General features: G+C 40.1%; 1 protein-coding gene across 2 annotated transcripts in view; it reads right to left on the minus strand.

Annotated features, from left to right (window-relative positions):
- Nucleotides 1-7,452: 7,452 nt before the first annotated feature.
- The window catches only part of CFAP91 (cilia and flagella associated protein 91), a 55,169-nt gene continuing 37,645 nt past the window's right edge, over nucleotides 7,453-24,976 (minus strand). For both annotated transcript variants that reach the window (XM_036243651.1, XM_036243650.1), the window contains 7 exons: nucleotides 18,221-18,337; nucleotides 16,471-16,542; nucleotides 14,961-15,107; nucleotides 13,270-13,491; nucleotides 11,434-11,582; nucleotides 10,282-10,373; nucleotides 7,453-7,613 (listed from right to left, as the gene is read on the minus strand). In XM_036243651.1, coding sequence (XP_036099544.1) covers nucleotides 7,453-7,613; nucleotides 10,282-10,373; nucleotides 11,434-11,582; nucleotides 13,270-13,491; nucleotides 14,961-15,107; nucleotides 16,471-16,542; nucleotides 18,221-18,337 — 960 coding nt within the window. The remainder of the gene's footprint in view (nucleotides 7,614-10,281; nucleotides 10,374-11,433; nucleotides 11,583-13,269; nucleotides 13,492-14,960; nucleotides 15,108-16,470; nucleotides 16,543-18,220; nucleotides 18,338-24,976) is intronic.

The raw sequence follows: 24,976 nt of genomic DNA on the forward strand, positions 1-24,976 counted from the left end.
GAGCCCCTAATCCAAATATATCTCCTCACAGGGTCTCAGGTGGTTTCAAATTCTAATACTTAAAGAAAAGATGTTATGCCTGGCTGGTGTGGCTCAGTGGTTGAGCGTCAACCCATGCACCAAGAGGTTGCCGGTTTGATTCCCGGTCAGGGCACATGCCCAGGCTGTGGGCCCGATCCTCAGTGGGAGGGCATGCAGGAGGTGGCCAATTGATGTTCTCTTTCATTGATGTTTCTATATCTCTCTCCCTCTCCCTTCCTCTCTCTAAATTCAATAAAGAAAAAAAATTTTTTTAAAGACATTACATTAACTGGGTTGTAAATGAAAACTTATGTGTACACCATTAAAAAATTCACACTACAAAAGGATATATATAAACATGAAGAAAGGAGGTCTCTTCCCCTCAGAATGATCTGTAGTCTCCAGTTTTCATGCCTAGCAACAACTTACCCATCTCTTGTTGATCTTTCCAGAAATAGTCTGTGTATACAGCAGGCATAATGCATATCCATGCATGCATGTGTATATACATAAATATTTCTAAGTTTTAATTATGTAATATTGCACATATAGGAAAGTACAGAAAACCAATGTGCAGCTTAAGGGTTCATGTATTCATCTGTGTAAATATCACCCAGGTCAATAAATCCTATAAGCCCCCAGCTACTCCTTCCCATTCACAGTCCTTTCCCTACCCTCCAAAAGTAATCATTATTCTTATTTTTAAAGTAATCACTTTCTTGCTTTTCTTTATATCCTTACCTCCTAATCATGCATTTCTAAACACAATATTTATACTTTAGAGAAACAGACTCATATTTTAGATTTTTATAAATTTGGTTTCTTTTAATCCTTTATCTGTGACATTTATCCATGTTGCTGTATTTAGTTACTTCATTGATTTTTAACTGCTGTAAAGTAGGGCTTGACACTTTTTCTGCAAAGGGCCCGATAGTAAGCATTTCAGCCTTTGGGGACAAAAAGACAAAATCCAGGACATTATGAGGGTACTCAGATAATATGAGAGAAAACCGTCACAGATTTTTTTATTGATAAAATTCAAAAGACAGAGTAATGATAATTGACTGCCGTTTTTTGTCTACTAATGAGACTGAAACTATTATTTAGAAATAACGTTTTTCTTAACTGAGGTTCAAAATCAACTGCAAATGTTCAGCTGTTAGTGGTGATGTGTAATGAGACATCCCCCATCTCAGTTTTCAAAGTGTCTTTCACACAGATCCGCGCTGACGACACTGATCCCAGTCTATGAGCGTATGCTTTTAATTGTGCACATTTATTAATCGGGAGGTATTTCTAGAATTCCACTAGATTCTTCTCTTCATGTTTGCCTTTTAGCATGTCATTACAACACAGCTTAATAACTTCCAATGGAGGGTTAGGTGGATATGCCTCCATTAAAGAGATTGGAAATACGGAAATTTCCTTTGCACTTGTTTCAAGTTCAAAAAACCACTCCTAGAAATGTAGTTTAAATTCAGAAAATATATTCACTGCAAATATGTGTGAGAATTGAAATCTTGCTTCAAATTTTTGTTGCTTTTTGTTTAACAATTCCTTCCTCAATTCATCTCTCTGCTCTCTTTTAACATTTTTTAAAATTCTGTAACTTTTTTATTAGTTGGCTGGGGATGCCATAACAAATACCCCAGACTGGTCAGCTTAAATGACGACTGTATTCTCTCTCAGTTCTGGAGAGTGTAAGTTCAAGGTCAAGGTGCCAGCAAGCACGTTTCCTCCAAGGCCTCTCCCCTTGGCTTGCAGATGGCTGCCTTCTCCCTATGTCTTCACATGGCCACCTCTTGATCTGGGCGTTATCTGTGTCCTAATCGCCACTTCTTTTTTTTTTTATAGGATTAGAATAATATTATACAAAGGATTCTTTTATTCTATTTTATTTTTTTATTGAATTTATTGGGGTGACATTGGTTAATAAAATTATATAGGTTTCAGGGAGTACAATTCTATAATACATCATCTGTATATTGTATTGTGTGTTTACCAGCCCAAGTAATCTTTCACTTTTGACAGCACAGGAAGCCTGTAACACAGATCACCATTCCCCTAGTAAAGTCCCTAGGCCTTTGGCAAGCCTGACTCGTAGCTTGTGCCCAGGCTTGGCCAATGCCCCCTATGGAAGAAAATGGCCAGTGATCTCAGCTCACTTAGGAAGGACTCTTCCCTCTCCCCCATTTTAGTTCATCTAGTCCCTAGTGTCTTAAAAAAAATATGACACTTACAATGTGCCCATCATTTTCTCTAATTATTGCAGCCACCTACTACATCCTATCTAGAATCAGAAGACATGTCTATTTTCTGTTTTATTAATGTTATTTTTATTTTGTTATTTCCTTCCTTTTACGTTTTTGCCTCTAATTTGCCATTCTTCTCCTAATTTATTGAAAAGGAGGCTTAGTCCTATTTTCACCTTTTCTTTTCTAATAAATGCCTTTAAGACTACAATTTCTGTCTAAGCACCACACTAGCAGCGTTCCAGGAGTGTGATATGTACATGGTATTTTTGTTATTCTTCAGTTCAAAATATTTTCTAGTTTCTGTTCTGACACTTTCTTTTTTTAAAAAATTTTTTTCTTTATTGATTTTTTTTAGAGAGAAAGGAAGGGAGAGGGAGGGAGAGAGAGAGAGAGAGAGAGAGAGAGAGAGAGAGAGAGAGAGAAACATCGATGAGAGAGAACATTGATTGGCCACCTCCTGCATGCCTCCCACTGGGAATCGGGCCCACAACCTGGGCATGTGCCCTGACTGGGAATTGAACCGACGACCTCTTGGGTTGACGCTCAACCACTGAGCCACACCGGCCGGGTTGTTCTGACACTTTCTTGATGAACAGATTATTTCCAGCTACATTTCTTAATTTCCAAACATATTAGAGTTATCTTGTCATTGAGTTCTAGTTTCACTGCATTTTTATCAGAAAACACACTGTGTGATTTCAACTCTGAAATGGCTGACACTTGCTTTATGAAACATTTCACAGGTGGCTGCCTTCTAGTTGCCTCCCTCACGTGGCAGGGAAGACAGAGAAAGCAAACTCTGGTGTCTCTTCTTATAAGGACACTACTCCCGTCATGAGGGACCCGCCCTCACGATCTCATCTGATCCTGGTTATCTCCCACATCCTCAATTCCAAATGCCAATGTCTTGGAGGTTAGGGCTTCAACATAAAAATTTGGGGATGACACAATTCAGTCCACAACATTCCACACCTGCCCCCAAAATGCATGTCCTTCTCACATGCAAAATATGGTCATTTCATCACAATAGTTCCAAAAGTCTTAACTCATTTGAACATCAACTCTAAAGTCTAAAGTCCAATGTCTAATTAAAATATCATTTAAATCACACATGGATGAGTTTCAAGGTTTGATCCATTCCTTTCCAGCTGTGAACCAAACAAGCTATGTGCTTCCAAAATACAATGGTAGAACAGGCACAGAATAGATATTCCCATTCCAAAAGGAGAAGTCAGAAGGAAGAAAGGATTAATGTGGCGTAAGAAAGTCCAAAGCTTAGCCAAATTCTGTTGGATCTTAGAGCTTGAGGTTAATCCTTTAGTTCAATGTCCTACCTTCCGGGCTACTGGGATGGCCCCACTACTCCCATGGCTCAGTAGGGTGGCCCCACCCCCATAGTTCTCAGTGTATCACTGCAGCTCTGCCAGATTAGGGTCCTACAGGGTCCCCGCACTTAAGGTACTGGGCAGAGGCCATCTGACCTGTTGAGACTGAGGCAGTGGCCCTAAAACAGTTTAATCCCCTTCCAGGTTATTTTTCCCTCTTGAAGAATTGTGCACATTTGGAGCAGAATAGCTGTATTGTCTCATCCTGTCAAATCCAAGAAGTCTGACAGCCTTCCTTCATTTCATCCTGTCTCCAGCCCTTTCGGGTCAAACTGGCGGTGCTCCTACTCATATAATCCCATAAGCTCTTTATCGAATAGCTGTTCAGCAACATCCTTAGTGTTCTTTTCAGAATACACTTTCTCTTTTTTGAAATATGGCTAGGCTAAGAATCTTCCAAATCTTCAAGTTCTTGTTCCTTTTTGCTTAGGAATTCCTTCTTCAATTCATTTCTCTGCTTTCACATTTTACTATGAGCTGTCAGAAGAAACCAGCTCCTTAGCATTTTGCTTAGAAAGCTCAGCTAAACATTCAGCTTCATTGCTTGCAAGTTCTGCCACCCATAAAACAGAACTAAGTTCAGCCAAGTTCTCTGCTGCTTTATTACATGGGTTGCCTCGCCTCTAGTTTCCAATAACACATTCCTCATTTCTGTCTGGGAGTCCACCAGAGTCTCCCTGAGCATCCATATTTCCAGCATGTGCCTCAAAACCCTTCCTGTCTCTACCCTTTATCTAGTTCCAAAGCTGCGTCCACATGAAGTATTTGTTATGGCAGCAATCCACTCCTGGGACCAAAATCTGTCTTAGAGTGTGTTGCCATGACAAAATAACAGAAATCGGGTGGCTTAAACAGAAACGTATTTTCTCACAATTCTGGACACAAGACATCCAAAGCAATAAACACAGTTATTTTAAAATCTATGTCTAATAATTCCAATATTTTAGATCCTTTTAGGTCTATTTCCACTATCTACCTAATTTCTGCCACTGCTAGTTTAAGTTTTTATAGGCCTCCTCATAGCCCTAGATATCCTTGATTGTGTTCTGGAAATTGTACGTGAAAAATTGTTTGTGAAAATAAACCGAGGTCTAGAAAGATGTCAACTTTCTCCAATGAGAATTTAAGTTTTGTTTCTGACAAGTTCCTTCTGACAACAGGAATCAAGGATCTCTTCAATTTAATTTCTGGGATTAATAATTGTTATTTTTTATTTTTGGATCATTCAGATTATTGGAAGCTAAACTGTAGTCTATGTGAGTCTATGTGAGTTTACTTCCAAGTGACCCTTACTACCAGGGCGTAGCCATCTGGAGTCCCACCCCAAATGGAGGAGGTTCACCAGGGCCTCAATGTTGACTCCAGATTTTGTCCCCCTAGTTTTACAAGGCTGGTAAAAGCACTGTCCAGCCTTTCAGCCACATTTTTAGAATGTGCATATTCCCACGGGCTGTGGGCTCGATCCCCAATAGGCGGCACGCGGGAAGCAGCCAATCGATGTCTCTCTCTCACATCAATGTTTCTATTTCTCTCTCCCTTCCTCTCAAAAAAATCAATAAAAACATATTTTAAAATCTCACATCTGTCCTTCCTATCTTCCCACAGAGAGAAGGAAGAAGGAGAAATACATACCATGGGGACCATTAAGCATCGTGTTCCAATGATCTGATAAAGTGTTAAGAAGATACTTTATTAATTTATTGGTTGCTCTTTCTTACTGAGGGTGTGTAGTTAGCTTGATAACTAGATTTTTTTAAACTGTATTTTATAACTTTAATACCCTTTACATAGGTTTTAATAAAATGTATTTTACTTTCAGTAAGTATAAAGGGCAAAATCATGTTAACACTCCTCTGGCTTGATTTCACAGATCACCATAGATGTCACAGAACAGGTGTGTTATACTCAGAAGTAAATGCAGATGTATTCAGCTCAAACTATGTAAATTATTAATCTCATTAAATTTGCATGCAAGAAAAATGACTACCTCAACAACAAGGATGACTTTAATCACAATAATAAGATAGTCAAAATGCTTTGAATTCATGTTATATAGATATTATTCCTCACATGTAATAATATATTACTACATGTAAATACATGGATTAAACTTCAATGATTTCAGAGGTTCTTTCATTGTTAATTAAAAACAGAAGCTTTTCTGCTGTAATGTATAGCCTCAGCTTGATATTTAAGAGTCCTTCATCAGTTTTCTCTCTGCTCTCTTTCTTAAGTGCTCCCTCATCTCAACCCTCCTTCCACGATTCTCTTTAATTAAGACTTAAGGGCCCAACGGAATCCCCTAAGAGGGTCTCTTGCCCACATGTGCATGGGCAAGCCTCAAATGAAAAGAAATTAATTGTATAAGAGTATACAGCTGGTGGCAGAGATGGCCAACCCTCGAACCTTCTGACTGCCAGGGTCACACTCCCCCTAAGCCTTGGCACAGTCCCTAACCTGACGGCAGACCCTCAGGCCCCAATATTGAATGATGTGCCTCCACCATGGGAGGGGGAGGGAAGAGGTATAGGCAAAGGGTTCACTCTTTCCCCTTCTCATGAGAATTTTACCTTCAATTGACTCTCTAGCTCTGTTCTCCTAGTAATCTGATAGTGATATGTGTCAGCTATGTTACTAAGACTACTTAAGGCAAAAATGACCCCTGAGTGGTAACCAGAATCTGTCTGGAAGGATTTATAAGTGAACTACTGATAGCAAATAGAAAAGCATAGCTTTGAGCTTTCCTGAGTGTGCTGACTTTCATAACTGGGCAAATCCATTGGGGGGTACCCTGGAACTCTGCCTATGGAATTATTACAAGGAATACTGGCCCTGGGGCACATAAAGCAGGACAACTCCCACACCCACCCAATGTGGATCTCTTTTCCTTGTACCTGAGCTCTGTAGCCTGGGGGGCTAAAGAAAATAGCTACGTGTTTCTGTGTGGAGATAGCAAGGGCTCCCACAGGAAGAGAACTGCCTGATGCTACTCCGCTGGGAGCTGTGGTTCCTGTTCTGTATCTTTCTGAGTAGACTGATACCAAATCCTTTCTAATGTGGTCTATGCTGGTCTTGTGAGTGTGACTTTCTAGTGGAGACTAAGAACAATACCTGTTGGACATTACAGCTACAACCAGCCAGGCTGTGCCACATGCTATGCTTACAACTAGCACAATGCAACAAGGATACCTCCATAAGAACAAGCATTTTTTTTAAATAACACTGACACGTTGTGTAGCTTTATTTGCGATGAAGCACAGGCATGCACTAAAAGAAATCGTAAAAATATCTAGAATCTCACCCTGGCCGGTTTGGCTCAGCGGTGAGAGCGTCGGCCTGCGGTCCCGAGAGACCCGGGTTCAGTTCCCGCTAAGGGCATGTACCTCGGTTGCAGTTTGTCCCCGGCTCTGGTCGGTCGTGCGGGTGGCAGCCACTCGATGTGTCCCTTCACGTCGATGTTTCTCTCTCTCTCTGTTCCTCTCTACCCCTCCTACTCTACCCGAACAAAGAATGGAAAAATGTCCTCGGGTAAGGATAAAAAAAAAAAAAAAAAATATCTAGAATCTCATTTTCGGGCCACAAGAGACCAATTTCTATAATATCACCTATATTCTCTAATAATTTCGATAGTAGATTCCATATCCTGGATGACACGTGCCAGTTTAAATGGGAGTGCTTCATTTTCTTAAACAATGGACAGTCTGTTTACATTATGATTGTTAGAGGATAGCTCCAAGCTGCTGCTTTTCCTCCTCTCCCTACTTCCTGCCAAATGGAAAGTCAGACTCACCTTAGCTGTCTTTCTCACTTGGAGTTTCTTCCACACGCAGCTTGTCAGCGTCTGGGGCCTGACCTTGCTGTTGCTCAGCAAAGTTCCTTCTGACCATGACTTCTGTGTGATGGTGGATAACCTGATGGGCTGCGAGCAGATGCTTTCGCTGTGCATTCCTCACTGTGCCAAGTGACAGGAGAATTTTCACGGTGAAAGACTGAACTAAATCATGCCCAAAGGTTTCAAGACAGTACTGATAGAAATGAACCTTCTGCATCATAATGAAAGATCGTAAATAACTTAAAAGGAAAGGTGCCTCATACTCTCTTTGAGCCTTAGTTCCTAATATGGAGGGTACTTGGTTCCTAGTGTGGGGACTTTGGAGCCACACAGACCGTGGTTCAAATTTGCAAGTAGCTATTTGTGGAATATAATGAACAAAATAAGCTGAAGAACAAAATAGACCCAGAGACATGGAAGTGGGGTGCAGACTGACAAACCTCAGAAGAGGTGGATGTGGGGGAAGGAAGAGATAAACCACAGAACTTACACGTATGTATGTGTCAACAAGGACATAGACAATAATGCTGGGGAGGGGGGGCGGGACTGGGAGGAGGGTGTCAATGGAGGAAGGAGAGAAACGTCTGTAACAAAAATAAAAAAATTAATTAATTGAAAAAAAAAATCTGCAAGTTGTGTAATATTTCTAAGCACTAATTTTCTTAACTGAAAAATGAGAACACACCTACAGCTGTTGTAAGAAATTGAGATAAGATACTTTTAAAAATGCTTAGTACATTGCCTAGAGCTTAGAATGCATTTAAAATTTGGTAGTTACTGTTATTTTACATCTATATACAGGTCTCTTCAAGGTCTTTCCCATCCCTCAGCTTAAAAAAAAAAGATATCTCAAAAAGGTCTGTGTATAATATTATCTTAAGTTGGGGTAAAGAGTACATATAATATACATGGTTCACTAATTTGAAAAGAGAAACAAAGGTCCTGTCCATATGGCTTTGATGCATATAAAGGGAAAAGGCCACCCTGGCTGGGTAGCTCTGTTGGTTAGAGCATCGTCCTAATACACCAGGGTTGTGGGTTCAATCTCCAGTTAGTCAGGGCACATACAAGAATCAACTAATGAATGCATAAATAAGTGGAACAACAAATCTCTGCTCCCATTCTCTCTCCCTTTCTCTTTCTCTAAAATAAATTTTTAAATATTTTTAAATATATTTAAAGGGAAGAGGCTGGACTTGTCCAGCTTGCCCCAAAATAAGACTAACTGGGTGCCTTCAGTCAAGCCCTACCTCCAGCTCCTTCCCCGTGGAGTCAGGAGAAGCTGGGGGAGGTGTCACCAAGGAGGAACTATTAAACACACTCTTCTCCCCTCTCTTTTAATTCCTTTGGGTAGAAATGATCTGACCCAGGCTGACTTCACTTGGGGCCTCAGAGAAATGGAAAGGAATTATATATTTTCTTAAGGATCTAGATAACACAAGATCCCTTTTGTAATGTAAGGTGACTGAAAAATATTTATTATCTAAAAATTAAATTTGGTTGGTATAGTCGATATCATGCACTGCTGGTGGAAGAAGGAATTAGAACAATCTTTTTGTGGGAGCAATTTGCAGTTCTATCAGAATGTAAAATTCACATCCCTTATTTACCACTAGAAACTTACCCTCAGCAGCACAACCAGGACATATGTCAAATATATTGATTGCAGTACCTCTACTTATAGGAAAACACACTGGAAACTAACTAAATGCTTAACGCTAAAGGGAACCGGTTTAAAAAACTACAATGCGCCCTGGCCGGTTTGACTCAGCGGTTGGAGCTTCGGCAGGAGGTCCAGAGAGACCCGGGTTTGGTTCTTGCTAAGGGCAGTTTGTCCCCGGCCCTGGGTGGTCGTGCGGGTGGCAGCCACTCGATGTGTCCCTTTCACGTTCATGTTTCTTTCTCTCTCTCTCTCTCCCTCCCACTCTGTCTAAACAAAAAAATGAAAAAATGTCCTCAGGTGAGGATAAAAAAAAAAAAACTACAATGCAATCACATAATGGGAAAATAAAGTATTTCTTTGTTCTTTTCAAATGCATGAGAACCCCATCGTTCCTTTATCTTGGTTACACGATCTAAAATACTACGCTTCTCAAACCTGCCCGGAATTCCCCTGCATCATTGTGAAACCTACTGAGATGCTATTTCAGTAAGATCTTGTGGTTGCAGCCCGCCTTCTGGGACCAGGACTGTCCTCGACCGTCTGAGAACTCCAAAGGAATATTCTTTTTTTAGAAACCCACGTTTTTCTCCTTATCTGTTAACTAAAAGCATCAATCTTCCCAAACACGCCACCGCTGACAAATGCCATAGGAGGGTGTTCACACGTAGATCCAGTCCTGGCCGACCCCAGGCGTCGGTGCGCACAGAGCGCACCGGAGCGGAGGCAGGCCCGTCAGGCCCAGCTTTCCATCACCCACCTGGCACGTGCCCCGCCTCCAAAAGGCTACTGCCGTTTGAAAATCCTGCATATTCTCAGTATTCACTTTATGTTTTTAAAAAAATCAAATCACAAAATACACTTCTTTGGGGAACTCGGGAACTTCCTCTCAAAGAAGGTTTGGACTTTGATACTCTGTCAACTCAAGAGAACTGCGCCTCGTCTATACTAGAGGTGGTCGCGATCTGGGATCAGACAGCGAAGAGAACTGGACAAGCTCTGAAGGAAGAGAGCTCAGAGATCCCCCTCAGAAATGGCCCCACACCTCTGCTCAGTTTTAAATCTCCGGGACATTGAAAATAGTTTCTTTCCAAAAAATCATAGAGAAACACACTTGCATGGGCTTACCTTTTTCTTTGACAGAGTCCTTTTGCACCTCTGGGATCAGGAAACTATAAACCAACTCAGCAACAATCTCCTCTGACTGAAGCTGAGTTCGACTGAAAAATAAACAAATTAAACAATTTCCTTTGTGGCTGTACTCAAGCTGCTGGTCTACACTTTGACCCTCCTGACCTGTGTGAGGAACTCCACTGCTCCAATCCCACCACTGCCTTCTGCTTGATTACGCGATCTGCAACATCACATTCCTGGTGAGCGGGGTTAACCCCACGGAAAATTCAGATGGGTCCCATCCTTCATGTACCCTGCCTGCTAGGAAGGGAATGTTAGAGATACAACTTATACATGGAAGCCAGACACCTTGGGGTGAAGCCTAGTAATGTTGCATGTACTCACTCACATGGCTTTCATGATTTGAGGTATTCAAAAAGTAAGGAATGTGGCCCTGGCCGGTTTGGCTCAGCGGTTAGAGCGTCCGCCTGCGGTCCGGAGAGACCCGGGTTCGGTTCCCGCTAAGGGCACGTACCTCGGTTGCAGTTTGTCCCCGGCCCTGGTTGGTCGTGGGGGTGGCAGCCACTCGATGTGTCCCTTTCACATCGATGTTTCCCTCTCTCTCTCTTCCTCTCTCTCCCTCCCACTTTGTCTGTACAAAAAATGGAAAAATGTCCTCGGATGAGGATAAAAAAAAAAAAAAAAGTAAGGAATGTGGTCCAGCCGGTGTGGCTCAGTGGCTGAACGTCTACCCATGCTCCAAGAGGCCGGATTCCCAGTCAGGACACATGCCCAGTTTGTGGGCCTTATCCTCAGTGGGGGGCATTCAGGAGGTGGCCAATCGATGTTCTCTCTCATCGATGTTTCTATCTCTCACTCTCTCTCTCAAATCAATAAAGAAAAAAAAAATTTTTTTTTTTTAATGTAAGGAATGTAAAAGTGATCCAGACTTCAGAGGATACCTAAAAATTCCATTCCCAACGCTCCTACCACACGATGGTATAAGCATGCTAGCTCCTAAAGCATCGTGCTGATAAAACAATGCACACTGAAGCACAAGTTACATATTTGTGTTTCCTTGGTGGTGACCTCTTAAGCTTCTGAAAAATACATATAAGCAACAGCATGTAGGCTATCTATTCTACCATCCGTTCTCCTGGCGCGTACCGGCTTTCCATTTCATCAGCAATGTCATTGATTTCCTTAGCCATCTTCTCAATTTCCTCCCTGGCTTGTTCCTCTGCAGTATTCTCCTCGGTGCTCAGTATTATGTCTTCCAGGTAGGAAGTTACAGTACTTTGGTGAACTTTAACCACCTGCAAAAACCCCGAATGCCCCTGGTTACTGAGAACAGGATTACTTATGTAAACAAGAGAAGAAAAATACACAAACATTGGTCGACTTTTTGTTTTTTAAGCACACTTATTTAGTTCATTAAGTCAGTGGTCCCCTCACTGATCATTCTTTTTCTCTACTATCTAGACAGTCTGTTTCTAATCCACCTGCCTACTCATTCTAGGCAGTCCCCACCCACCTGGAATTATGGATTTTCCTGGAGGGTAGACACTGCAACACTGCAAATAGATCATGGATCCTGGCTTTGTTCTTAGCCACAGCATGTCTTGGTCAAACTACCAAACGGTGGCAGAGACTAAGGTATTTCCCAATGTCCTTTCTCTCCTTCCTCTTAAATAATAGAACCCTTGGATTTTGGCTAAGCCAACAGGTCCCTAGAACAGGCGACATTTCCTAGCACCTGTAGTTCTAGTCAAGGAAATACCTATGGAAGAGATCTGGGCACCTACCAGAAAGGACTCTTAAAAGGAAAAACCTAGCTTATTTTTCTTCTTCCTGTTTTCATTTCTCATCTCATGGGGACACAATGCTGGAGCACCAGAAATCATCTTAAACTGCCACGAGGGCCTTGCCTTAGGGACAGAAAAGCAGAGAGCTAGAGGGATCCTGGATCTTGGATAAATTTTCTGAACTATCTTATCAGTCCTGCACTGCTTCTTCTTAAGCTGTCTTCAAACTGTGAAATAGAACAGGCATTTGGAAAAGTACAGAGTGCATAACTGGACCGTGTAATGAAGCCAACACCCACACTGCCACCACTGGGATGATGATCTGGGTCATCATCCCAGATGACCGCCGTGGGTCTTCCTGACCACATCCCTTTCCGTTCTTGCGATTTTACTGCAAACACTCCCTCTTCTTTATCATTTTGCTCCCTAAGTGTACAACCACAGTAAAAGTTTTGTTTTGCCCGTTTAACAGGTAGATACACAGGAAGCAGCTGGCAGCACTCTTAGTTTTGTACGCATTCACCCTTGGGCGATTTTTTTTGCTTTGTGGGGGGAGGGTACTTTTCTATTTCATGTCTGAACATGTCTGTGTATCTGAGATAATGCCTGGGGCTCAGTAACAACTCAGCACCTGTTTGGCTCTACAGCAGGACACTGAGAATGTACTGTTTACTCTGTAGCGACCTGTAAAACACCTAAGCCATAACCTTGAACCCCTGTGCCTTCCCTATAGGAGAAACCACATGACCAGTTCCATTCGCTGTCCACCAAGCAACCAACCAATCAAAATATATTCGCTCAATGTCCACCAGCACAGGGATCCATGCTGGTACAACACGCCTGCCCTAGGAGCCCACAGTCGACCAGGGAGTCAAGTTGATCCTAGAGGAAACAATCAGACAGCTGAGTCTTACAATAGTTCACAGCTGGGAAGTTCAATGTGGTCCACCTGTAGCAGTGTATGTACTTGTGTGCTTCTGTATATCTTTATAAATGCGTAAGTGTCTTGACACACTGTGCTTGTACGTGCAGAGTAAATGAGGAAATAGACAGGTGGCTACATGTGTGTCCATGTAGGAACTCAATGCAAAGTTGTTGAATACAATACAAAACAGATGCCAACGCATTTCATGAGTTTCCTGTGGTTTGACTCGGCTCCTTACAAACAGCTTCCAGATATCCCGCTGCCCTCACTTGCCTCCTTAAATATCTCGTCCTCCTCCCGCAGGCGCCTCTGTTCCAGCTGGCGCCGACCACTCTCTTCAGCTTCTCGCATCCTCCGCTGTCGCTCGGCCAGCATGGCAAAGGCGTGGATCCTCCTCTCCTCCTGGAGTCTCACCAGCTCTTTGGACAGGAAGTCGAACATGTCCGCCAGCACCCTTCCTTCCAGTCCAGCCAAGTGGTTTTCAACTAGGGACAACTTCAAAATAATATAACCTTAAGGAGGCAAATCCCACAAGGCGTGGTGATCTATAATGAGAGACGCTGGCTTTCTTTGCAGAATGGACTCAGTTTTTATTAGGACTATTATCTCTAGACTGGCCCCATCCCAAGGGTTCTTACTAGGAAAATGTATGATGCAATCTTAGACATGAGAAAGTAGAATGCTCAGTCAGTCACTGAAAAGTTACAGTCCTCGAGTTATAAAGAAGATTTAGCAAAGAATTCCGTTAGTGTCCACACAGAATGCATTTTTTAATTTCGATTTTATCCAGAATTTAAAGTACTATGTCTTCCCAGACATGAAAAGAAATGTCAAGGGGTTTTATTTAAAGATCACATTGGGGCCTGGCCAGTGTGGCTCAGTGGTTGAGCGTCAACCCATGTACTAAGAGGTCACTGGTTCAATTCCTGGTCAGGGCACATGCCCAGGTGTGGGCCTGATCCCCAGTGGGAGGCATGCCGGAGACACCCAATCGATGTTCTCTCTCATCAATGTTTCTATCTCTCTCTCCCTCTCCCTTCCTCTCTCTAAAATCAATTAAGAAAAGAAAATTAAAAAAAAAAAAAAAAAAGATAACATTGGAGCCCGGCCAGTGTGGCTCAGTGGATTAAACATCAACCCATGGACAGAGAGGTTCTGATTCAATTTCCAGTCAGGGCATCTGCCTGGGTTGCAGGGTTGAATCCTCTGTAGGAGGCATGCAGAAGGCAGCCAATCGATGCTTCTCTCTCACATAGATGTTTCTATCTCTCCCTTCCTCTCTCTCTAAAAAAATCAATAAAAACATAAAACAATAATATTAGAGTTTAATAAAATAGAATCTCCTAGAAATTCACCCATAAACTTTTTTTTTTTTTTGCATGTTATCTTCAGATAGAGTGGAGGAAGAGAGAGAGAGAAACATCGATGTGAGAGACACATCGAGTGGCTGCCACCCACATGACCCCAACCGGGGCCAGGGACAAATTGCAACCAAGGTACATGCCCTTAGCAGGAACCAAACCCAGGTCTCTCTAGACTGCAGGCTGACACTCTAACCGCTGAGTCAAACTGGCCAGGGTGACTTTGAAGTTATTTAAAAGAAAAGAAGGTGCTGTGGTTTTCTACTTTCATGTTATTAAAGATCTTAAAATTCCCCAAACTTATGTCAAAGAGCAAGGTATTAAAAAATTAAAAGGTTCATGGATGAGCCCTGGCTCCCTCCCTCCCTCCCTTCCTCCCTTTCTCCCTTCTTTTTTTCAAATAAAGAACTTAAAACCAATTGAGTGAGGGAGGGCACACCCCATTCTAATCATGGACTGTGGTAGCATTGTTTAAAAATGCAGATGGCGGGATAGAGTGATGGGGTTGTGGGGATGTTTCTTTTTCATCCATTCATTTATTATTATTATAATGTTGCTCAAGCAACCGTGATAAGAATGTAACAAGAAAGAAAAGGAAAGAACCTTGTGTTCATGCAAGTTCCTCTGCCGTTGTAGGGCCAGGGTCACTTGCTTCTCGGCTTTCTTCACCAGCCTGTCGTCTTCTTGCAGGGCGTGGGTGGTGCGCAGCTCCTGAATCAACTCTAGTCTCTTTTCTTTCCCTTCAAACATCTGTATCAAATCAAATCAAAGACAGACTTGCAAATTTAGCATCCCTTGTGGCCAGGCACTCGGGACTCACACGTAATGACTCATGAAGAGTGGGTTCTGCTCTGCCTTTTGGGACCACAGAGCGGGCTCAGCCCTCTCACCACACCTTCAGCTGCTCAGGCAGGAAGAAGCTTAGTTATGTTAGTTGATTACTCGATTTCTTAACATGCCTTTCAAAGACAAGGTGACCGCTATAGGGGTCATACTAAGAAACTTAAACTTCTCATTTCCTGTGCTCCTACTTCCTGCCTGCTCTTTGCTACAGTTGTAACCCAGACAGTGTGAAACTAATGTCTTTCTTTGACAAAACCTGGTGATGGTATGTCATGGCAATGTTTTTCTTTTCCAATAGATTTGCTCCTGGTTTGTAATACACAATGTACTGGCTGAACTGTGCCATTTCTCCTGGGAAAATACCAAAAGCAGAATAAAGAATAATGCTGGACACAAAATGCTCACCCAGTTTCCCTGGACTTACTCTTAATAACCGAGTCTCTTAAGAGTTATAACTGTCTGGGGAGAAAACATTTTTAGCTGGGGCTTTATATCAGTCCACTTTTTAAACTGAGTGCTTGCCTTGGCAGCACAAATAATCTAAGACTACACAGTTAAGAAGATCAGAGTTGAATTTGCTGGCAGTTAACATGCTCTCTTTCAAACTCACATTACTTGCCTGTAAAATAGGGTAACTGATAGCGAAAAAAAGAGAGATACTATGCATAGAGCACAGATTGTACAATGCGGGCATTTAGTAGTGGTTCAGAACTATAGTTATTATTTAGCTATTTCATTTATTATTCAGGCATTGCCAACTATGTGCAAGCTCAAATAATTTGTATTATGACATTGTAGAAAATTAGGGAATCCACTGGGTTGGTGATGTTTTAATGGTTAAAATTCAGGTAAGAAAATTGCTGGATTTAGCAATTCAAAGGAAGACATTAGTTTCACACTGTCTTGGTTACAACTGTAGCAAACAGCAGGCAGATGGACAATTTATGGCAGTAGAAGGAAATGAGTAGATAATTCAAGACTATAGTTCCAAAGAACATATATGCATAACCCAGAGACACAGACAACAGTGAAATGATGGCCAGAGGGAAGGGGAGGGGCGAGGGTTGGCTGGAGGTGGGCAAACGGGGGAGGAATGGGGACATCTGTAGTAGCGTAAACAATAAAAATAAAGTAAAAAAAGAAAAAGAAAGAAAGATTATAGTTCCATAGGAAAGCAGGGTGAATTCACCCCAAGGAACCAAGCACGTATGCATTCTATAAATCTATTTTTAAAGGAGAAACACAGGGCCAGTGGCTGGACCCTACACACCATGTTCTGAACGACTCTGCCCCGGAGTAACTTTTGAAGGTAGATAACAGCCACTTCTATGTCTTCTTCTTCCTAAAAGAACAAAGACAGAACTAAGCAGCTTGAGAATAGCAGTCAGTATCAAACAATTTTTTGAAGAATTGTATCAAGCAAAAGAAACTGTGCTAGATGCCAGAAGGATTTAAAGAGAAATGTTTTTAAATGGTCCCTACCTTCAAAGAACATATAGTATTTTAAATGTTATTTACTGTTATTAAAATTCATCATTATTTTTCATCATAAATTAACAAATCATATCAAAAGCAGTGCTATCCCCAAATCAGTCATGATATCCCTATAATTTAAGCCATTTTCATCTTTCTATACTTCCTTCCAGTAAAATGGTTCTTGAAGTAGAAAGTATTATTAATATCACTTTTGCAATAGTGTTTTCATGTTTGCTCATGAATAATAAAGAATACAGCTAGTCTGTGTCAGAGTCTAGAGGGAGGTGTTTCTCACAAGAATTTAGCAAAACTAGTAAAATCAGAATACAGTGGACAAGATCAGTCATTTACAAAAATCACTTTAAATAATTATGTGTCAAAAGCAGAAAGAGCAGCCCTGGCTGGTTTGGCTCAGCGGTTGGAGCATTGGCCTGCGGTCCGGAGAGACCCGGTTTCGGTTCCCGCTAAGGGCATGTACCTCGGTTGCAGTTTGTCCCCAGTCTTGGTTGGTCGTGCGGGTGGCGGCCACTCGATGTGTCCCTTTTACGTCGATGTTTCTCTCTCTCTCTCTTCCTCTCTCTCCCACTCTGTGCAAAAAATGGAAGAATGTCCTCAGGTGAGGATGGAAAAAAAAAAAGCAGAAAGAGCAGAGTCATATCTAATTAAGGCACCTTTGAATGCAAGAGGAAGCAACAGTGAGATCAATGGCATTAACACGTGATAGACAGTGTGTTGATCACAGGCAGTGGTCACACAAAGTCTAAGAAGGGGGTGTTGTCCAGAGCACATCCTAGCCAGTCAGTGGGAGCATTCCAGTCCCCCCACAGTTGACCCATCAGGTGCTGGTGAGATCTGCTGTCAACTCCCCTCCCCCTGACAAAGCACAACCTCCTAAATACAATTTGGCTTCTCATCAGAATTGCCCTCTATAGGGAGATAATGGGCTGACCTACCAAGAGGAACATCCTGATCCACCAAGCAGTTTTATTTTCTCCATAAAGTAATAACTTTGCATTTTGGCATTGCTAGCAGTTTATTGTGGGTTTGTTTAGTCTGGGTCAGTCCTAAACCAGTCTGGTACCTTGCTCAAACTGAGTTTGGGATCTATGAAGGCGAGGTATGGCCCTGCAAGGCGAACTCTTTGAGGCAGCCCGACCTCAGAAGCAGCCTGTCTTGATGACTTCCTGATACTTCGTTCCTCTCTGACTCCAGCTGTCATCAGCTACCTCGCAGTGTAGGAAGACAGTTACAGTAACTGATCACCATTCAATCCTTTTTTTATTTGACATACATGAGGATTACCATCTGAAGCTTAGCTTTCTTGGTAAAATATTTTATTCTTTGTGTTTCTATTCTTGAAAAGGGTTAGTTTAGATTTCATTTTACTTGTTTTCATGACTGTGTGTTTGATGTTTGAAAATAAGAATAAAGACAGCATAAATTAGCACTGTTAAATTAGGTATGGTTTTAATCCAAACTATCCTAAGAATAAATAGACAGCAATACCAAGTTTAGCATTTTAAATAGAAATGTGTCAAACTTACATTGGAACTCAGTTCCAAGGTTGGAGTTGGAAGCCGAGGTTGAGGTATTGGCTTTCTTTGAAGAAAGAGCAGAGGTTTCTTTGGTTCAAGAACCTTATTCTTCTTATCCAACAGTGCCTGAAATAACACCAACCATGGTCATTTCTTACCTTTATATTTTCTTTTTTTTTTGTTTAATCCTCACCCGAGGACATTTTTCCATTTTTTGTTCAGATAGAGTGGGAGGGGGAGACAGAGAGAGAAAAACATCGACGTGGAAGGGACACATCGAGTGGCTGCCACCCGCACGACCAACCAGGGCCGGGGACAAACTGCAACCGAGGTATGTGCCCTTAGCGGGAACCGAACCCGGGTCTCTCTGGACTGCAGGCCGACGCTCTAACCACTGAGCCAAACCGGCCAGGGCCAAATTTGCCATTTTAAATGACTGCCTGGACAATAGAAAATTTTTCTGGGCAGTAAATGACTGAAATATTTGGTATGTTTTCTTGTTATGGGGGAACTGAGGAGCATTGTACGGTAACTGTCTCAAAGGGAAGAGAGAGCTCTACTTTCAGCCTTGACAGCCTGCACATCAAGATTCTTGCAAATGAACTTGCTTCCTTCTGAAAGAATGTTTGTGTTTCTGTTTCAACATACATTTTTTTTTTAAGTTTTGGTCAGCAGAAGTCCTGCCAAAATTATATGTAATGTATGGTTTTATTCATTGGTATCATTTTCAGCTATAAGGGGATAGTTTAACTTAAAAGTATCAAAAATTTTGATCTCAATGATTTTAAAAATCATACTTTTTCATCATATAATAATTTTTACTTTTTTTTTTTGTAAAAAAAAAAAGTGATAAAACAAGCCATAAGCCAAAAGTTAAAGTTAATAAAATATGCCAATTATAAGTAAAATTTGGAACCACATGAAATTACTGTGGTTGTAACAGAGCCTTTGAGTTTCTTCAAAATAAAATTAACATCAAATATATAATAGTTCTACGATAACCACAGCTAAAGAATCAATGGAAAGCAGCAGCAGTCTAAAAGTAATTAATAATTCTAAACTCGGGCATCTCATGAGTGAAATGCCCTGAGCAATATCACATGATTAAAACCAATCATTTATAACAGATTATGTTGGTAAGGATATGGGAAAACAGGCACTTTCACACATTGCTGAATTTAGTATATCATTTCTGTAAGAAAACTTGGTAATAGCTATCAAAATTATAAATGCACATATATTGTGGGCCAGCCATTCCATGTCTAGGAATTTTATTCTAGAAACATAGTTTACGTATGTATCAAACTATATGCAAACAAGGTTACTCTTTGTAGCATCATTGTTTTTAATACTAAAAAGTTGGAAATCATATAAACATCGATCAAAAGAAGATAGGTTAAATACATTATGGTATCTTTATACAATGATATATTGCGCAAAAAATAATAAGAAAGCTTTTCTGGTAACACTGACATGAAATTATATATATTAAGTTAAAGAAGCACAGAAATAAAAGTGTGTGTTACATACTAATATTTGTGTAAAAAAGAGTTTAAAATACCTATTTGTTTATATACATTTATAAATACACATACACACATGCACATATGTATGTATAAATACACATATATTTGCTTATATAAAATATCTCTAGAAGGATAGATATGAAATTAGAATTACCAGTTTCTAAGAAGATATATTGCCTGGACATAAACCTGATATTTAGTAACTCTCTTTAATTCAAACCAATATTTCAAACTGATAGACTCCATAGAATCTCACCCCAAAGCCAAAAGGGGAGATAAAAACAAGGACAATAAAAGAATGTGAATCCGCTGATACCATTAGCTATAAGAAACATTAAACACAACACAACTCCGAGCCAGATTAATATAAATCCCACTCGACAGCTATTTACCTCAGTTCCTATTACCTGATAACAGATGTCAGGCTATCAACAAAAAAATTAAAAAGCAAGAAAAACATAGTCTATAGAGACAAGCAATCATCGGAACCAAATTCAGCTATGACACAGAAATAGACAGAAATTTAAAATATTTATAATTAATATGTTAAGAACATTAATGGAAAAGGTGGGCAACATGTAAGAAGAGATGAGTAAGGTAAACAGAGAAACTCTAAGAAAGAATCAAAAGGAAAACTTAAAACACAGTAAAAGGAATGAAGATTGCCTTCAATGGACTCATTAGTAGATTTGATGCAGCCAAGAAAAGAATCAAGGAACTTGAAGACAGGTCAATAAAAACTCCCCAAGCTAAAATGGAAGAGAAAAATAACCAAAAACAGAACAAAACATCCAAGAACTGTGAGATGATATTTAAAAATGTAATGTTGTAACTGGAATCCCCAAGGAGAAGAGAGAATGCAGCAGAAAAAATATCTGAAGTAATAATGGCTGAAAATGACTGACAAACACCAAACCACAGATCCAGAAAGCTTAGAGAAAATCAAGCGAGATACTTACCAAACAAACAACAACAAAACCTACCTCAGGCTTATAATATTTAAATTAAATTAAACCAAACACAAAGAAAAAAAAATTGAAAACAGCCAGAGGAAAACCACACCTTAACTATTGAGGAACAAAGACAAGAATTATAGCAAACTTGTAGTGGGAAACCATGCATGCAAGAAACGAATGGAGTGAAATCTTTGAAGTGTTAAAAGAAAAAACCGACCAACCTAGAATTCTACACCTAGTAAAATTATTGTTCAAAAGTGAAAAGATTGGTCCAACCGGTGTGGCTCAGTGGTTGAGCGTCGACCCATGCATCAAGAGGTCGCTGGTTCGATTCCCAGTCAGGACATATGCCCAGGTTGTGGTCCCAATCTCCACTGGGGGTCATTTAGGCAGCAGCCAATCAATGTTCTCTCTCATCGATGTTTCTCTCTCTCTCTCCCTCTCACTTCCGCTCTCTCTAAAAATCAATAAAGGAAAAAAAAAAATTAAAACCACGAAAGTGAAAAGATCAAAGTTAAAAACTTTTGTGTTTCAAAAGATATTATCAAGAAAGTAAAAAGACATTCCACAGAATGGGAGAAAAATTTGCAAGTCATATATCTGATAAGGGTCTAGTCGCTAGAATATATATACAGATTTCTTACAATTCAACATTAAATAGACATTAAAATACTGTTTATAATAAATAATAAAAAGACAACCTAATTTAAAAATGAGCAAAGGATCTGAATAGGCACTTATACGCACACACACACAGATATACAAATGACTAATCGGCACAAAAAAGTTGCCTGGTTAGTGTGGTTCAGTGGTTGAGCATCGACCCATGCACCAAGAGGTTGCCGGTTCAATTCTTGGTCAGGGCACATGCCCAGGTTGTGGGCCTGATCCCCAGTGGGGGCATGCAGAAGGCGGCCAGTCAATGTTCTCTCTCATTGATGATTCTATATCTCTCGCCCTCTCCCTTCCTTTCTTTTTTTTTTTTTTTTTTTATTTTCTTATCCTCACCCGAGGATATTTTTCCATATTTTGTACAGATAGAGTGGGAGGGAGAGAGAGGAAGGGAGAGAGTGAGAGAAACATCGATGTGAAAGGGACACATCGAGTGGCTGCCACCCGCACGACCAACCAGGGCCGGGGACAAACTGCAACCGAAGTATGTGCCCTTAGCGGGAACCGAACCCGGGTCTCTCCGGACCGCAGGCCGACGCTTTAACCGCTGAGCCAAACTGGCCAGGGCTCTCCCTTCCTTTCTAAAAGCAATAAAAAAAAAACCATAAAAAAAAAAAAAAGTTGCTAAAATTCATTCATAATTAGACAAACTCAAATCAAAACCACAGTGATATACCACCTCACACATACTAGGATGCCAATAAATAAAAAAGATAGATGATAACAAGTGATGGCAAAGATGTGGAGAAATTGGAACCAACATACATTGCTGGTGGGAATGTAAAATATTGTAGCCACTTTTGAAACAGTTTAGCAGTTTCTCAAAAATAAAATGTAGAATTACCATGTGACCTAGCAATTCCATTTCTAGGTATAGACTCAAGGGAACTGAAAAAACATATGTCCACACAAAAATCTGTACATGAAAGTGCATAGCAGCATTATTTATAAACAAAAAGTATAAGACAACTCAAATTTTCATCATCTGATGAGTACATTTAAAAAATGTGGCCCTGGTCAATTTGGCTCAGCAGTTAGAGCGTCAACCTGTGGTCAGAGAGATCTGGGTTTGGTTCCTGCTAAGAGCGCGTACCTCGGTTGCAATTTGTCCTCAGCCCCGGTTGGGTTGTGGGGAGGTAGCCACTCGATGTGTCCCTTTCACGTTGATGTTTTTTTCTCTCTCTCTCTCCCACTCCATCTGAACAAAAAATGGAAAAATGTCCTTGGGTGAGGATAACAAAAAAAATGTGGTATATCCATGTAATAGACTATTATGTGCCCATCAAAAGTAATAAAATACTGACACATGCTAGAACATGGATGAACTTTTAAAAACATCATGCTATGTGAAAGAATCCAGACACAAAAGGCCATGCATTGTATGATTCCATTTATATGTGATACCCAGAATAAGCAAATCCATAAAAAGAAAGTAGATTAGCAGTTGCCAGGGGCTGGGGGAAGAAGATAATTAGGAGTGACTGCTACAGGTATGAGGTTTCTTGGGGGTAATAAGAATGTTCTGGAATTAGATAGTGGTGATGGCTGAACAATCTTGTAAACATAGTAAAAACAACTGAATAATATTCTTTAAAAGGGCAAACTTTATGATATGTAATTATATCTCAAAAAAAAGTAAAAGAGAACTAAAGACCTCCTGAAACAAACAAAAACTGAAGGCGTTCATTGTCAGCAAAAGTGCCCCGCGATAAACAGTAAAACAAATTCTTCAGGCAGGAGAAAAATGACATAAGTCAGAAACTTGGATCTAATGCATAAAGAAAGAAAGAGTGGTGAAAGAATGAATAAAGGTAAAATAAAAGCCTTTTCTTTTCTTTTAACTTTTAATTGATTTAAAAAGATAGCTGGTAAAGGATTAATAGTAAAAATGTATTGGGTTTATAGCATATGGATCAGTGAAATGAATGATAGGATCCCTGGCCATAGAGCAATTGAGTTAAAAGTTAATTTAAAAATGAGTTAAAATTCCTGCATACTTAGAAATTAAAAAACCCACCATTAAATACTTACAGTTTCAAAACTATAATGGATGTTTTAAAAATATATACATTAATAAAAATGACAAACACTATATATCAAAACTAATAAACTGTACCAAAAGCAGTGTTTTGAAGGAAATGTTTAGCCTTAAATACTTATATAAATAGATATATACTTATATAAAACTGATAAGTGCCTGAAAATAAATGAGCTACATGTCTACTTTAAGTTAGGAAAAGAACTATAAAAAACAAGGCCAGCCCTGGCCGGTTTGGCTCAGCGGTTAGAGCGTCAGCCTGCGGTCCAGAGAGACCCGGGTTCGGTTCCCGCTAAGGGCACGTACTTCGGTTGCAGTTTGTCCCCGGCCCTGGTTGGTCGTGCGGGTGGCAGCCACTCGATGTGTCCCTTCACGTCGATGTTTCTCGCTCTCTCTCCCTTCCTCTCTCTCCTTCCCACTCTATCTGTACAAAAAATGGAAAAATGTCCTCGGTTGAGGATAAAAAAAAAAAAAAAAAAAAAAACAAGGCCAAAGAAAGTAGAAAGCTATAATAAATATGAATGGGAATTAATGTAATGGAAGAAATATATAATAAAATCAACAAAGTAAAAAATTGCATTGTTTGGAAAAACAATACCCAGACAATAAGCCTCTAGTAAAACTGATTGATTAAGGAATTGAAGCACAAATAAATAATACTATGAATGGCCCTGGCTGGTTTGGCTCATCGGTTAGAGAGTTGGCCTGTGGTCCAGAGAGACCCGGGTTCGGTTCCCACTAAGGGCGCGTACCTCAGTTGCAGTTTGTCCCTGGTCCTGGTTGGTTGTGCGGGTGACAACCACTCGATGTGTCCCTTTCACATCGATGTCTCTCTCTCTCCCCCTCTTCCTCTCCCCCTCCCACTCTATCTGAACAAAATATCGAAAAATGTTCTTGGGTGAGGATAAAAAAAAAAAATGCCGTCAATAATACTATGAATGAAAATGAAGAGTAGGCATGACTATAGATAAAACAAACACTAAAAGGATTGTAAAATAACACTATGAACAACCATATTCCAAAACATTTGAAAATTAGGTAAAATGGAATTTGCAAAGAAAATATAATTTGCTAAAACAATGTAGAAAGATCTATAAGTTTTAAGGAAATTGAAGGAGTGGTTAAAAATTTCCCATAAAGAAAACATTAGTCTCAGATAATTTTATATAAATAGTCAACCAAACTGAAGAACCAGGTCATCTCAAACTTATTTAAACTCTTAAAAAGTAGCAAAGAAGGAATACTCCCAGTTCATTTTGGAAGACTTGCATAACTCTGACACCAATGCCATATACAGTTAAAATTAGAAATAAAAATAAGGCTATTTCACTCATGAATACAGAATTAAAACTCTGAACAATATATTAGTAAGTCAAATCCAACAATGTATTAAAAACAAGATAATACACCTTGACCAAGTTAGCGTCTTCCCTGGTATACAAAGATCAATTTTTATTTGTAAAAAAGAAACTATTATTGTTCCTTAATGCAATAATAATTTTAAGTTAAAAAATACATAATAACCTCAATACAAAATATTTGATAAATTTCAACATAAACAGTTGATTTAAAG

The sequence above is a fragment of the Molossus molossus genome, unplaced genomic scaffold (assembly GCF_014108415.1).
Source record: "Molossus molossus isolate mMolMol1 unplaced genomic scaffold, mMolMol1.p scaffold_m16_p_5, whole genome shotgun sequence".
In the NCBI taxonomy this organism is placed as follows: Eukaryota; Metazoa; Chordata; class Mammalia; order Chiroptera; family Molossidae; genus Molossus; species Molossus molossus.